Raw genomic sequence first — 16391 nt, 5'->3', positions numbered from 1 at the left:
ACATACATGAGTATGAGTCCTAAAGATAAATATTCAGAAAAAATTGTAAAATTCAACAAATCAATGGGCATCATTAGTACAAAAATCAACTCATACTCGTCTTTATCAAATAATAGCTCGACCAGTCTTATGTTATGGGAGTGAAGCGTGGACTACAAGGACAAAAGATGAAAGCAGACTAACAGCTTGCGAGATGAGATTCATGTGCTGAACAGCTGGCTACACTAAATGGGATGAAAAATGAAGATATCCTTCAAGAACTTAATGTGTCATCAATACTGGACTATATCTCCAAATTATCAGTTAAACTGGAAGGAACACGTCTCAAGAATGGTTTCATCCAGGATCCCTAAGGCAATAATGAAGTATCGTCCAAATGGGAAATGGTCACTTGGTTGACCTATGAAAAGATGGCAAGAAAATCGCTTTTACAGGCCGTAACAGTTCTTTTGGGACTAGTACTTGACATCATGATGATGATGATGATGATGATGATGATTAATATCCAAATTATAAGTCACATACAGTATTATTTTATCAAATTCAGTTCGGTTCTTTGTTTTTATATTTGCCTAATTATGTCTGTTTTCAAAGTCATTTGACTGTATCCTAATGTGAGTATAATCAGTACAGTCTATGATTTTTCGGGAGCCAGATAGGTAATTAAATTCATTAACAGTAGTCTTAACTTCATCTTCTGTGGACATTGTAACATGTTCATTGGTCATACTAGCAATTCAATTCTTTTTATGATTCTGCATACTGTTATTTTGTGAATTTGTAAATAATATCCAGTTAATATTTGAAAGCTTCCTGTGGCATAAAATCTTAAAAGTTGTCAGGACTTGATTGATGGGGAAAATTGAAGTGAACTTTCTTCGCTTTTGGACAATATTAGGTTCAGTTATGTCTAAAAGATTAAAGATTGTGGTTTCTGACAAACTGTACCCAGACAAATTTTCCCTTCTGGAATTTGATTCGAGGGCCTAATGTCTGAAAAAATATATGAGAAGTATATTAGGACTACATAACTAACCAGAAACTTATAAGAAAGTGATAAAATGAAATAATTATATTCCTTACTTTTCTCGAAATATTCTTAGACTCAAAATTCCTACAACTATTTATATACGTAACTTCATCACTTAAGGAGAGGGAATTTAGTAAGTACATCATGTAAAGTGATTTGAACTATATGAAACTGTGAAGAGTTGTTAGCCTTGCAGTTTTATCAGATATTGACAGTTAACAGACTGCTTCAGAAGCAATTAAACCTGACTGAAGAGCACACTGGAAGATAATACATATGAAATATATGATTATGTTAACTCATTGTGCATAAGTGTTTAATTTTCAATTTATATATACAGTATAATTCCTTGTATCTGGCAACTGTGGGACAAAGCCAGTGATGCATAAGTGATTTTGCCAGATTATTGGAAAATATGTTTATAGGTTATGTCAAGACATACTGTATAAATATGTACAATGTTAGTAATGAATACAGTAATATACATTTACAATGTTTATTTTTAGTACTGAATACAGTAATATACATTCATCAGTTCATAATTACAGTAATACATAATAGCGTCAAAAATACTAAAAGTTTTCGTAACCTTATGACAATTTTAAATTGCGGTCATGTGACATGAAGAGCAGTGTAGCCAACGTCGCAGCTATGAAGACGATGATGTACCGGTAGCGCTTGATGGTTTGAACCTATTTAACATATCTCTGATGTCTGCTTGTTTATATATACTATTACTCGAATTAAACTTCTACACACTAGAACATATTAGAGAATTTAGACTCATCCAACACTCCTTCGAAATGGGCAAGTTCAAGTGGTAAATTTAAAGATATTGTCTCTGTGCATTGTTTGCAAGCTCCAAGTGACAGCTTACCAATGTTACCCAATCTACTCAGAGACATAAGAGGGTTTTCTGTCTTTTGTTTTCATGCATGAACAACGTAAAGAGTAAACACAATATGCAGCATGTGCGATCCACGAAAACCACTCACATTTTCGTCCAACTCTTCCCTTTTGCATGAATGACTTTTTTTTTTTTGGCCTAGCCAAAAGTGCCGTTGTTTTGGTATTGCCGAATATTTGGGTGCTGGATACTAGGGATTTTATTGTACATATAGATTCAGTTGGACTGCTACAAACAATCAGCGAAAGATGGCTAGAGAAGAATAAAGAAATGTATATAGTATTTGTAGACCTAGAAAAGGCGTTCAACAGAGTGGATTGAATGAAATAAACTGATGGGAATCCTAAAGAAAATTGGTGTGCATTGGAAAAAGAGGAAGCTGTTCAGTAACCTTTGTATAAAATGAGTCAAAGTCAGGATAGGAGAAGAAATCTCTGAAGGAAGTAAAATAGGGAGAGGAATACATCAAGGATGCCTTTATTATCTACCCTGTTCCACATATACTTGGAGGATTTAGTGAAGAACTGTTTTCAGAACATGGGAGAAGTGGTAGTAGAAGGAAAAATAATAAAGTGCGTAAGATTTGCTGATGATAGCATTTGCTGGAGGCATTTAATAAAAAATTACAAGTTGGAGGGATTTTCTGTGATTTATCCAAAGCATTTGACTGTATAAATAATAAAATCCTGCTAGATAAATTAGATTATTATGGAATTAAAGGTGTTGCACACCAATGGTTTCACTCATATCTCATAGATAGGAAACAGAAAGTTGAAATCAATACAACTAGGAAATCTGCATCCTTGCCCTCCTAATAAAAGATGTAGGTCATCCCATATTATTTGCAGATGACACAACATATTATTTGCAGATGACACAAGTGTAGTAATTACAGCCAATAACTCCAACACATTCCAATCTTCAACAGAGGAAATTCTCTTCAAAATATGTGACTGGTTCTCAGTCAATAAATTAGTATTAAATTTTAACAAAACTAACATAATTCAATTTAAATCCAGTCCAAATTCAACGTCGCAAATTTCTAGTGCAATGATTAATAATAGATCCCTATTAGAAACAACAACAACCAAATTTCTTGGCTTAAAAATCGATAATGTGTTAAATTGGAAAAATCATATTAAAGAAATTACCCCCAAACTAAATTCAGCTTGTTTTGCTATTAGATCTATGCAAAAGATAGTAAATATCAATGCCTTAAAAACAATATACTTTGCATACTTCCTCTCGGTAATGAGTTTTGGAATAATATTCTGGGGAAATTCCACAGATAGTAACAATATATTTCTATTACAAAAAAGAGTAATTAGAATAATAGCAGGTGCCAAATCTAGGGAATCGTGTAGGACTATTTTAAAAAAACTACAAATAATGCCCATGGCTTGTCAGTATATCTTTTCATTAATAATCTTCCTCATATGTAATCGTGAAAACTTTGTAACTAATTCAACAGTTCATAGCATAAATACACCTCAAAAAATGACTTTCATACTCCATCGGCAAGTCTATCGTGCTATCAAAAAGGAGTGTGTTATATGGCAGTAAAAATTTTTAATAGCCTCCCTATCGATATAAAAAATGAAACTCAAAACATAAAATTATTTAGGGCCAAATTAAAGAAGTACCTAATTTCTCACGCCTTCTATTCTGTAGGTGAATTCATGACATTCAATAACGCTTCATGAAATTGATACCAAATCTTTGTGTTGTACTAGTAGACTATATTGTAAATCTCGTCTGTATATATTTCATCTAGACTGTGACTATAAATTAAGATTTTATAATAATATTAAATTTTTTGACTTGTTCCATATTCTAGCTGTAAGCATGTATGAATACCATGGAATGTTAATAAATATAATACAATACCTCTATGAATCAGTTTTATATTATTCGGTTGAATCAACAAAAAAAATTTATCATTAGTTTTAATAATTTAACAGAAATATTGGTCTTGTAAACCAAAAGTAAGGAACACCTTTTAAAACTTCATAAAAAAAGATATAATCTTTTCATTAATTCCCAAAACTATGACATTGTTAGCAGAAGAGGAGATGATACTAAAGGATATGCTACTGGAGCTAAATGACAACTGTGAGCATTATGGGATGAAGATAAATGCAAATAAGACGAAGACCATGGTGATAGGAAGAAAAAATAAAGAAGGTAAATGTGCGAATTCTAAATGAGGCAGTAGAACAAATGGACAGCTTCAAATACGTGGGATGTTTTATAAGCAGTAACATGAGCTGCTGCCAGGAAGTTAAAGGGAGGATAGCAATGGCCAAGGAAGCTTGTAATAGAAAAAAGAGCATCTTCTGCAGATCTCTGCAAAAAGAACTAAGGAAATGCTTTGTGTGGAGTGTAGCATTGTATGGGGCAGAAACACGGACAGTACAACTAAGTGAAGAAAAGTGACTAGAAGCACTTGAAATGTGGATATGGAGAAGAATGGAGCATGTGAAATGGACAGACAGAATAAGAAGTGAAGCTGTGTTGGAAAGAGTGGATGAAGAAAGAATATTGCTGAAATTGATCAGGAAGAGAAACAAAAATTTGCCTGGGTCACTGGTTGAGAAGAAACTGCCTACTGAAGGATGCATTGGAAAATTGGTGAACGGGAGAAGAGTTCGGGGCAGAAGAAGATATCAAATAATAGACGACATTAAGATATATGTGGAGACTAAGAGGAAGGCAGAAAATAGGAAAGACTGGAGAGTGTTGGGTTTGCAGTGAAAGACCTGTTCGTGGGCAGAACATTATGAATGAAATATACAGTGTAACTTATACGCTGTTTTACATTGGCTTATCTTGTACTTTGTGGATGCAAGTGTTATATTTTAAGGCAATGCAATTTCTGAATGTATGGAAGGTAAATCGGATGGGATTTGAGCATAGATAATTTTTATACTTCATTGTACATCACATGATGTAGTGGGTGCAAATTGAAAACACATGATATCGGCATTGTTTATGCCTTCTTAAGTGAATAGTGCATCTCTTATTGTACATATTTCTTCATACCCAGGGTTCTGTAGAACACTTTTTTATTTTGCTCTGCAGTATATATTGACTACACCTCAACTCTGGCTACTAACAACAGGCATCTATGATGAACACCGATCAAAATACCCCTCATTTCTCATGAAAAACAAGAACTGAAAAGACTACAGTGAATAATAGTGGACTTTCAGCAAACAGCTGGTTACATTAAGAAGATTGATTGATTGTCATTTTATTTTCTACCCTTTCTGTAACTTGTCCCTCTTGTGCTTGATTCAGTAATAGTGACACTTGTTTTATTAACTGAAGAGCATCTGGCAATTTAATTTCGATGATTATAAATACCATATTGTACTTACTTCAGAACTGAAATTTCACGAAATATATAAAAAAATGTTTTAAAAGTTAATGTGAAACAAAATCTCTTCCTACCTTTATAAAAGAATTATGCTCCTCCTCGAAGGCGTTGATTATGTGAACAACTACGTCATAATTTTGAACATAATATAAGGCTGTGTCTAACCATATCCCTCACCAAGTTATAATTGGACGTGGTGACAAAGAAATTTCAGATGCCATTTCCTTACTTTCTTGATTCTAAAAAGTGCCTACAGAAATATCTTCTTTACATTGGCAATAGAATTATCGACGTCACTGAAGCAGGCTCTAATTTCTTCTGCAACTCTGTAAAGACAGTAGGCCATGCAGATTAGATATACAGTGAAAACTCTCATTTACGGACATCGAAGGGACGTAACAATCTGTCCACTTCTGGGAGGTGTCCTTTATTGGGAGGGAGGCTCCCCAATCTAACAGTAAATTTATAATATGCATTATGTATCCCTTCACGCTTTAAATGAAATGTATTACTGTAGTTTAATTCTAAATACAGTATACTGTACTACAGTAAATTCTTTGCAACTTTGAACTATAGTAGATAAGACCAAAAAAGGAAAATACAGTACTGTGTCATGCAATTTTATTCTAGGTTTACAGTTATGCAGTACTATAATTTATACTTTTCAACTGAACCTTTATGTTCAGGTGTCATGCTCATGTCTCTCGAAACCGAAGAGCTGATTGAAGGGAAGAGAATAATCCTACTAACCCTATCATGTATCGAATACAATTTCACGATCGCGGAAACCTGGATCCATCATACAGGTTAAATTTTATAACTTTGTTTATCCACCCCCTTCCAGATGACAAGAATTGGTAGCCTAGGAAACCCTTATTTATTGTCTTCTTTCATGTTACGGAATTTCTGTACAGTTCTCAAAACTAAATTTTCAATTTTTTTAACACATTACGTCTTGAAATTCAAGTTCTGTCCGCAGTCAGAAGGTAAAGCAAGCTTTAGGACTGTGAAACAGCTGTCTGCGTCCGTGTCTGAGAGTGTCCGTAAACAAGAGTTAAAATTATCATTATTTCTATATTATTTCAGTTGGGACATAAAAATCTGTCCGTATATGAGGAGTGTCCGTATCTTAGGGGTGTCCGTAAGGAGAGGTTTCACTGTATTAACTTTGGATAAGATTTTTGTATTTCTTTGGCAGTTTTCTTATTGTAAGCAGCACCATCAGTAACCAGTAGCAAAACATTTTGTTTCTTAACACCTGCAGGCCAGAACAGAAATGAGGAATGATCAGATAACTTTGTAATTTTACAATAATTAACCTCCTCTAGTTCTTCTGAGGTTAAGGGATTTATTTCACCTGCATCTAGCGTGATACAGTTTAACCACTGACTATTTCACTGTTATACTGTACAATATACAGTACATATACACACACAGCGAGTTTGTTATGGAGTGGCATGTCCTGCTCAGGCATGCACAACACTTGACATCTATACTTTGTGTTTCAGTCTGATTGTTTTCGTTACTTACTAAACTTTCTGTCCTTATTCATCACTGTCGCCATCATCATCATCATAAGAAGAACTAGTCACTTATTATATTCGTAAATTTTTTTCTGTTCAGTCAAACATATAAGATAAAGAAAATACAAGAAAACAAAAGCAAAATCAGCATGGGACTTTGGCTATAAGCTGTTTTATGTCCGCCATGTTGAATATTTGTCTTTGGATAAAGCTATAGTTAATTAATTCAATGATTTACCACAGGATAAAAATATCTCGAGTTTGTAGTAACACTTTTACAGTAATGTTTATATTTATCAAGAGGATAAAAGGTTATCCAATGTGTAGAAACTTGCCATTAATAAGGTCAGAATTATCCGGACTAATAGGTCGTGGTCTACTGGCAATGTTACGACCAGATGTTTCGTCTACAGCTGCAGTAGACATCATCAGTGACGAGGCACTCTAGGACATAATGATCTCCTCAGAGTGCCAGGGGTGCTGCGACTAGTTTCGCGTCATCATTTATAGGGGGATCTGGGTACGGGTTGATGTTGACAGTGCAGTTCACCTTTATCCTGCACTGAGAAACAGTCCTGACCAGGCTGAGTGTGTCTGAACCAAATGAATTGAATCAAGGCATTTTCGGCAGCTGATTATCTTTCAGTGCATGACGATCTATTGAACAATTACGAGATGTGTGTCATTATTTGGTGTTTTCTCATGTGCATTCAGTTTCATGTTATTATTTATTTTTTTATACAAAAAATTAATGTGGACATTGAGACGTTAATTTCAGCAGTTTAAGAAAGACAATCTTTGTGGGAACAGTCTCTCAAAAAATACAATAATCGGGATTTTTCAACAGAGTTGTGGAAATATCTCCAGAAATGTTCGTCATTCCGTAGATTCCTTATAAAGATGGAATTCTTCATAATTTCCGAGCCTAAAATTTAAATCATGAGCACAATAACGTGTCTTTTCCTACATATTTTCTGGCATGAAGTTCTCAGGAGCAGTAAAAGAGCAGGTGATACCACAAATGCAATGCCACAGGTATTTGAGAATGAATTCGAAAAACCCTGTCTGAAAATAAAAACTGATGCCACTTCTAATGAAGATTTTCAAAATCAGTGTATCTAAGATTGTCTTTGAAGATCTTAACTGCAAGCCTATTGTCATCTGTTCGCACCTTGTTTAAGAAAATTATATTGGAAAGAGTAAAGAACCTCTGCGGGCATACCAGAAACGGACACAAAAATATTATCTTCACGAACGAGAAAATGTTCATTATTGATGAGAAGTTCAACAAACAAAACTACAGAATGTACTATGCCCGCAGCAGCTGGGAAGCTCATGGGATTGCTCCTTGTGTTCAACGAGATCATCATCCATCATATGTGATAATTTGGTTGGGAGTGTTGTTTCTGGGTATAACAGGTGGATTTTTGTGAATAAAATGGTGCGGAATTATTCTTTTAGAGAAGTTTGTGAAGCCCATCAATTAGGCCATGTTCGAGAATTAACATTGGGTCTTCCAACAAGACTCTGCACCAATTCACGGCTGGACATATGGAAGAGTTGCGTAAGGACAATGTGCACAAATATTGGCCATTCATATCCAGATCTCATTATGCTGGATTACAAACTAAGGGACATTTTGGAGAGTGAAGCCTGTTCTTCATGACACAGATTTGGAGAGCATAAAACGTGCTGTGAAGCAAGTAGTAAACAATTTACTTCCAAGTATTATATTGTGCATCCATTGACAATTTATTGGCCATGCTGTTAAGAGCTTGTGTGAAAATCAAACAGATCATTTTGAATATTTGTGTGTTCAGTGTATACTTAATATTATAGGTAGTTAATAGAGATATTTTTTTTATATTGCAGTTTTTTTATTCTCCCATTCTCTTTAATGTTGTGACAGAACTTGTGTGATAACACTAGATATGTTGACATACAGAGGCTCTTAAAATATTATATTGTAGACTCGTGTAAAGACTTCCTTTGTCCCTCGGATATGACAGACTTACTAGAACTCTGTGAACCTTCTGTTAATGCTGCAAACACTACTCCTTGTGATTTCATTTATCAAATCGTTCAGAAAGTAAATTGAGTTTCTTCTTTTATCATTAATAGAGAATACTATTCAGAATTACATCAAAATATATCAATTTTTGCATTGTTTCTTCTTCAGCTCTTAATGGAACGTTTTAATGGAGACCACCGAATATTTTGCTTTATCTTATCAACTCGTTCTGGTGGAATTGGTGTGAATCTCACTGGTGCAGACACTGTTATATTCTACGACAGTGATTGGAATCCAACGATGGATGCCCAAGCTCAAGATCGTTGTCATAGAATAGGGCAAACTAGAGATGTTCACATATACAGGTATTTTGTTATATTGACTAATTGTATGGTTGATGTCTTTCTTTTCTAGAGGATGAAAGTTTATGCAGATATTACAAATGTAGGCTAACTTGTTACGTAAATACGTAGAAATTCTGTGTTTATTTATTTCAAGTGAAATATCCTGAATGTATGCATACTTTTTTTCCACAATGACGTTTGTGTATGTCTTTGAAGTTTATACCTATTATATACTAGTGGCTTGTGCAGCAAATGCTGCAAAGTAAGTATGAAATTAATTTTGATGTAGTTTAAAGACGCAGCTAAAATAGGAAGCATGACTCAATTACTACCTAGGAAAATTAATCACACATATAAATATCTACATCACACTGCAATTAAATATATGAAAAAGACCCACACCACTTGATTAATAACTATAAAAATATTTCATTTTTAATAACAACATTGTTACCTTATGTAAGTTTTACAATTTTCAGTAACACACACACACACACACACATACAAAAAAATATATATATATAGCCGATACTCAGTAAATTATAGAAATGAAGATCTAATTTAAAATATTCTTTCTCTGCGTCTGCTTATATAAAACCCCATAAGGTTTCACTTTCTTGTCATCAATATAGCATATAGTGACAAATACTAAGATAATTGCATTAACTATAATAATATTTGATTTGTAATGGTGATAATGTCATGTAACATTCTTAAGTTTTGTAGTTCTTAATATCCAATACACAGCTGTACTCAGAAAACCACAGACCAGAGAATCAGATCTGTAAATTTGGAAGCTTTTATATGTTATCAAAAAGTTACAAAAATGAAGATCGACATATTGGCATTATGTCAGAGAATCTGAGCCATCTGAACTCTAAATATGTCAGCAATCCTGCAGGTTGTAGCCTTCATGTAATATTGTTTCTTGTAGTGTGTTTGTGTTTTGTTTTATTCTGAAAAGCCATTATTTCTCAAAACTGACGACAGATGGATTTTGGAAAATAGGAAAATGATGTAGGAAAATTGACATTTCACTGAAAACTACTATTTTTCTGAAAAACTTTGGTTTCCAAGCTTCAAAATGAGGGGTCATTTATTAAAATCCATTCAGCCGTTTTCTCGGAATTTCCATTACTAGTTCAAATTATGTATACATATATATACATATATATATATATATATATATATATATATATATATATATATATGGATGGATGGATGGATGGATGGTTTTGGGAAGACATAAAATAAAAATACTATAATATGATGGCTGTTAATATTTATTTTTCAGTGATCTGTAAATACATTCTGGAAGGATGGGTGGTTTTCCTATGTTAGACCTCAATGTGGCACCATTGTGTACACAAGATTTATTTCTGCTATTTATGATGCAGCATCTCAGGGGCAGTTTCTTCCAAAGCTGAGACAATCTTAGCTCATGTATTTTAGGCTTGCTGTGCATAGACATCTTTCTTCACAAAACCTCAAACAAAGAAATCAGCTGGCATTAGGTCTGGAGAATTTGGATGCCATGTAATTGGCCATCATGACCTCACCAGTTGATCTCGAATATTATTCACGAAATTCTTTTCCTCAATGAGGTGATGTGTCATTCTGCTGGAACACCATCCCCATGTCGTTTTCTTGTTGCAGCTGTGATGTGAAAAACAAATGTGACCCTTTCTGGAGATCCACATTTGTAATGCCTGAACATATTATATGCATTAGAGATAAAGTTTCAGATAGCATTGACAGGTTGTGTATGGTATAGCTATCTCTGCAATCATCTAAGACTCTTTTTGGGACTTGCTGTCACACCAATGCTAACAGCAGCTTCAGTTTCAAGCATATGCCTATGACTACTAATGCATGGCATGTTAACAGATCCAGTTTTTTCAGATGTGCAGTACCGTTAACTTTATCAACTTGTAATTCAGAGATCACCAAACATATATTCATGGTTAAAACAACTTTGAATTGATGTTACATTTTCAAGTTTTGCGAACTGCAACACGTATTTTGCTAGTTGCCTTGCAGTAATTTGTCTTGCAGTAATTCGTATTTTCTTTATTCAGTCGTTTCAATCTAACTTCGTAAAATCAATGATCCAAAACAACCGTGTTTTAACATCTTATTGGAATTAAAATAATTTTTGTACCACTTCTAATAATGTGAATTTATAGTGATTTTATGTCTTTCCATATGGGTTAGATTGTGGCTTAGTTTTATTTTATTTTTCTGTATTCGTAGGTTAGTTAGTGAGAAGACAGTTGAGGAAAATATTCTGAAGAAAGCTAACCAAAAAAGACTTCTTGGTGACCTGGCAATTGAAGGAGGAAACTTCACAACAGCTTATTTCAAAGGTGTAAGTATCTTGCTTAATTTTAACAACTATCTGAATATAGAACAACACTTTTGCACAAGTGTTGAGGTCTGAGATCGTGGAGTTGTCACTCCATGTCCTCTAGGTGCATTTATGGTGTCTAAAGGGAAAATTTTTACCATTTTTCCAGTAGAATAACATTGACATTAAATTTATTGATGCGAGTAGTTCTCAGTACTTATCGTTTCGTTTCACTCTCTCCTTACCCTTTCCTTTCATAATTTGTAGCTTGTCTTCAATATTAGATGTGGACTGTCAGAATAGCCTATACTTAAAAGCACTATATTTGAATATGTAAAAAACTAATAGGTTAGAGTTCTTGTCAACACTAAAATACATATTATACAGTGCATACATTTTGTCTTTTAACATTCATGTACAGGACCAACGTTGCCAGTAGCGATCTGTTATTCAAGGACATGGCATGGTCACTGATAAGATTGTTGTCTGTATTGTGTGCACTATTGAGTTCAGTTTCAAAGCAATACATCTGTTTTGTGTGCAGTGTTGAGTTTCATCTCTCTGTTTGTATCTGTTGTTTGAGTCATGGTCAGAGATTTAATATAGAGCAAAGAATTTTCATTTGCCCTAATTTAAAAAAAAAATCACTTGTTCAGTATTGTGGAGAATTTCAAGGACGTTTTCCTGGGTTTGATCCACCTGAAAGGACTACAGTTCATAAAATAGTGAATAAATTCAAAACTACGGGACAGTATTACACAAGAAAAGGAAACGTAGGCATCATGAATCAAAATGTGTTTAGATGCTTCAGTGCTGGCCTTCTAGCAAATGGGGAACTCTTGCAACATCGTCTTTGAAAAGGTAAGTATTTTTTAGCACATTCACAATTTCAACTTGTAAAGAAGTATTCTTTCTACGGTTTATGTCACATGTTCTAGATTCATAACTGAGCACTCGGTGGGTCATGTGTGGACAGCTGAGCTGTGCACTGCCATTTCCACTCATGCAGAAAGATAAAATGTTGTTGTTGTTGTTTTCTAATGCCAGGCGTTTGACAATAAAGTCATTTGACCTCTTGCACTCCAATATTTTTCAAAGATATTATCATGACTAGCCACTGAAGCACAGATTTTGAGGTGTTCCGAATCCATTTCTTGGTTTGAGTTGCACAATGGGCAATTAGGGGACTGATATATTCCAATTCTATGCAGGTGTTTGGCTAAACAATCATGGCCTCTTGCCAATCTAAATGCAGCTACAGACGATTTTCGTGGTAAATCGGGAATTAACTGTGGATTTTGATGCGGAGAGTCCCATTTTTTCCTTGGGATTGAGTTATCAAATTTTGTTTGTTGAAGTCTAAGTATGTAGATTTAATAAATCTCTTCACAGAGTAATACGTAGATTTAGTAACAGCCTGTAAGTAGCAGTGCTGCCCTTCTTTGCTAAAGCATCCGCATTCTCGTTTCCCAGGATTCCACAATGGGATGGTATCCATTGGAATACAATTCTTTTATTGAGTGATAATAATTGAGAGAGCATTTTAGTTATTTCTGCTGTTTGAGATGAAGGTGTGTGTTTAGAGACGATTGATAGAAAAGCTGCTTTGGAGTCTGACAATATAACTGCATTCCTAAATTTATTGATGTGGCATAGAAGATTCCTGCGACATTCATTTATTGCAATGATTTCACCATCAAATCTTGTTGTTCCATATCCAAGAGATAAAATGTGTGCACTGTATATTTACATATAGATGTCTGTTCACTACAAAGAGAATTTGTGCAGTCGTCATTGTGTTACCTGTCGAGTCTTCTCCTCACTTTCTGAAATGTGTTTTCAAAGTCATACTGTCCTCCTCATTACTTACGTTATGCTATTGAACTTTAATCATAAAGATAGAATCAACAGAACAGTAATGTTACAGTCTTTCACATTCAGAAAGTAAGCAGTTCATTTCTGACTCTGGCATCCCAGTTGTGCATAAAAACCCTGCTATTTCTTATTTTTAATGTGATTCACTTTCAGTCAACAATTCAAGATCTTTTCAACATTGATATTGCTGAAAATGATGCTTCAAGGAGAATGGCGGAAGTACTTGAAAGAGACAGTGAACTGGAAAAACGACGACAGAAAGATGATTCTCAGGTAATTGTAATATACACGTACACCAAGCATCATCGATCAGTTATCATACATTTCTATGATAACTTTTGCAGTGATGCAAAATAAAATTTGCATGAGCCAGCTTGTTTACTTACTTTAGAGGTAAACATTCTAGAATCGTGCAGACAAAGTAATAATTTACAGTGCTCATACTAGGATGGAAACTTCATAATTATGTACTTCGGTACATTAAAATATAATATAGCATAGGGAAGTTCAACAGAGGTGCATAAACAGTCTTCTTCTGTCTTTCTCGCTTGCTCCCTCTTATTGTTCGTTCCCTCCCTCTTAGTCTTTTTTTTTTCTGATGACCAATTATTTTTTTTTTTTTAGTCAGGTAAGTTTGACAATATTGAGAATGCACAATAGGTAGTTAAACAGTAATTTGGTATTTAACATTATACTGTATTTGTTTAATTCTCTTAAAATCATATATAAACTTTTGAAAAGAGGAAAAATCCAAATTATATTTACACCTTTGAAAATCTCAATTGACAAATATCCCAAGTCCAAAATTTACCAAATCTGACTTTTTACGTGACATATACATTGTGTTCTGCATAGGCTACCATCCTGTAAAAAAATAATGAACCTTCCAAAATTTACCAACTCTGTCTTTTTATATGACATATACAGTACATTGTTTTTTGCATAAGCTACCATCCTGTAAAAAAGAATGTCACAAGTCCGACTCTGAACTTTGTGTTTTTTAATCTTACAAATATTTACTTCTTCTTCTTCTTCTTCTTCTTCTTCTTCTTCTTCTTCTTCTGCCATGATGTAACTTTCCCACCCAGTACGCAAATGAAATTGATAGTGTAAAAATTAAAAATCACAGAGATTTATTTCACAATTGAACATAATTAAGATAAAAAAAGTTTTGATGTTTTCTGTACCCAATCAGTTCCTAAGTTTAGAGTAAACTATTCCAAACTTAGAAAGAAAAAATACTACCAAAGAAGACTTTAGCTTTGAATTACTATTTAATCAGGGAATATTTCGTGTATGTGTATGTGTGTATATATATATATATATATATATATATATATATAGGGTGTACGGTACAGCGCTACAGTTCTTGGCAGGTGTTGAACATAGTTAATAATAATAAGTTTAATTTTTTCCCACAGACAAATCTACTTAGAGAAAAACATAGCTTATAATGTTGATCACATTATTATGTGAATGTTTTCTCTCCATTTTTCTTTGATTCTTCATGCTGTGTGTAAATTTTCTGAACTGCATATCTAGTGTTGAATTATAAAGAAAAAAATAAGAACACAGGAGTGACATATTCTGTGAGTACTTGTCTATGTTGTATATTACATATTTAAAATACAGTTATATTTGATCTGTATGTTCTGCTGGTTATGTAATTAAATTCATTCAACCTCATAACCTAATTTTACTTAAAATAATTTGGGTGCCAACATCTGTATCATTTTTTTCTACATATTATAATTATTGGCACCCCCTGCCAACAACTATATTATTGTGTATTAGTGATATAAGTACAGATTTTGAATCGCCTTATAGTGTAGTTCAATTAGGTATATTTTCGACTCACTTCTGATACTTAGTTACAGTTCTTGGCAGGGGTGCCAATAAACTGTAATTTTGAAATGAAAAGGTATGATAGTTGTTGGCAGTATTGCGATATTATAGAAAACTTTCCCCCCCTGCACAGGGTGTCAGAAATGTCGTCAAAAAAGTAAAGATACACATCTGAGGATTTAGAAGCTGCTATTAATGATATCAAAAGTGGACTTCCAAAAAATGCAGCTGCGAAGAAACATAATGTTCCTTGGGCAGAATTCAGTTTCATTTAAAGTAAGATTTTGTTAAAAGTCGCCCTGACCCCAACACAATTTTGACTGATGAAGAGGAAATCACTCTCAAAAAATGGATCATTGATAGTTGTAGAAAAGGATTCCCTCGTCGTAAGGCAGATGTGATTGCAAGTGTCAAAGAATTTCTCCACAACCGGCCAAATCAATTCATAGACAATACACCAGGTATAGGTTGGTATAAGGCTTTTCTGAAAAGACATCCAGATACTGCGACTCGGACTAGTGGAGCTGTCACTTCAGCAAGCAGCTGCGTCAGCGAAAAAGACATTCGAAACTAGTTTGTCAAAATATCTGAAGTCTAACGGAAGAACAGAACATTGATGTTCTTAATCAACCTGACAGGATATTCAATCTGACGAGACAAGTTTCATATTGAATCCTGTAAATTGAAAAGTTTTAGGCGCAAGAGCAGTTAGACATATTTATGAGGTGGATCAAGGAAATGCCAAAACCTCCATAACTGTAATGTTCATCTTTTTAGCTAGTGGCTTGGTGGTACCACTGATGGTAGTTTTTCCGTACAAGAGGATTCCAGCAGAAATTGGGTGCTCAGTTCCAGATTCCTGGGGAATTAGTCACAGCGATAGAGGCTGGATGAAAACTGAAGTCTTCTATGAGTATGTTGTAAATGTTTTTGTGTCATTTCTAAAAGAGAAAAACATCTAAACACCTGTAATTCTATTTGAAAATGGGGATAAAAGCCACATATTATGCCATATTATTCAACTCTACACAGAACTTGGTATTGTATTAATCGCGTTGTATTCCAACGCAACGCAAATTCTTCAACCAGCCGACGTAGCAGCATTTAGGCCCATAAAAGAAGACCGGAGG

At 34.1% G+C, this 16391-nt stretch overlaps 1 protein-coding gene across 5 annotated transcripts in view; it reads left to right on the top strand.

Annotated features, from left to right (window-relative positions):
• Positions 1–16391, top strand: part of dom (domino helicase) — a 689640-nt gene that overhangs the window by 452594 nt on the left and 220655 nt on the right. For all 5 annotated transcript variants that reach the window (XM_069845730.1, XM_069845733.1, XM_069845731.1 and 2 more), the window contains 3 exons: positions 9019–9215; positions 11448–11562; positions 13570–13689. In XM_069845730.1, coding sequence (XP_069701831.1) covers positions 9019–9215; positions 11448–11562; positions 13570–13689 — 432 coding nt within the window. The remainder of the gene's footprint in view (positions 1–9018; positions 9216–11447; positions 11563–13569; positions 13690–16391) is intronic.

The sequence above is a fragment of the Periplaneta americana genome, chromosome 14 (assembly GCF_040183065.1).
Source record: "Periplaneta americana isolate PAMFEO1 chromosome 14, P.americana_PAMFEO1_priV1, whole genome shotgun sequence".
In the NCBI taxonomy this organism is placed as follows: domain Eukaryota; kingdom Metazoa; phylum Arthropoda; class Insecta; order Blattodea; family Blattidae; genus Periplaneta; species Periplaneta americana.
Note: the sequence above shows the minus strand (reverse complement) of the source record. Positions and strands in the feature narration are given on the sequence as shown.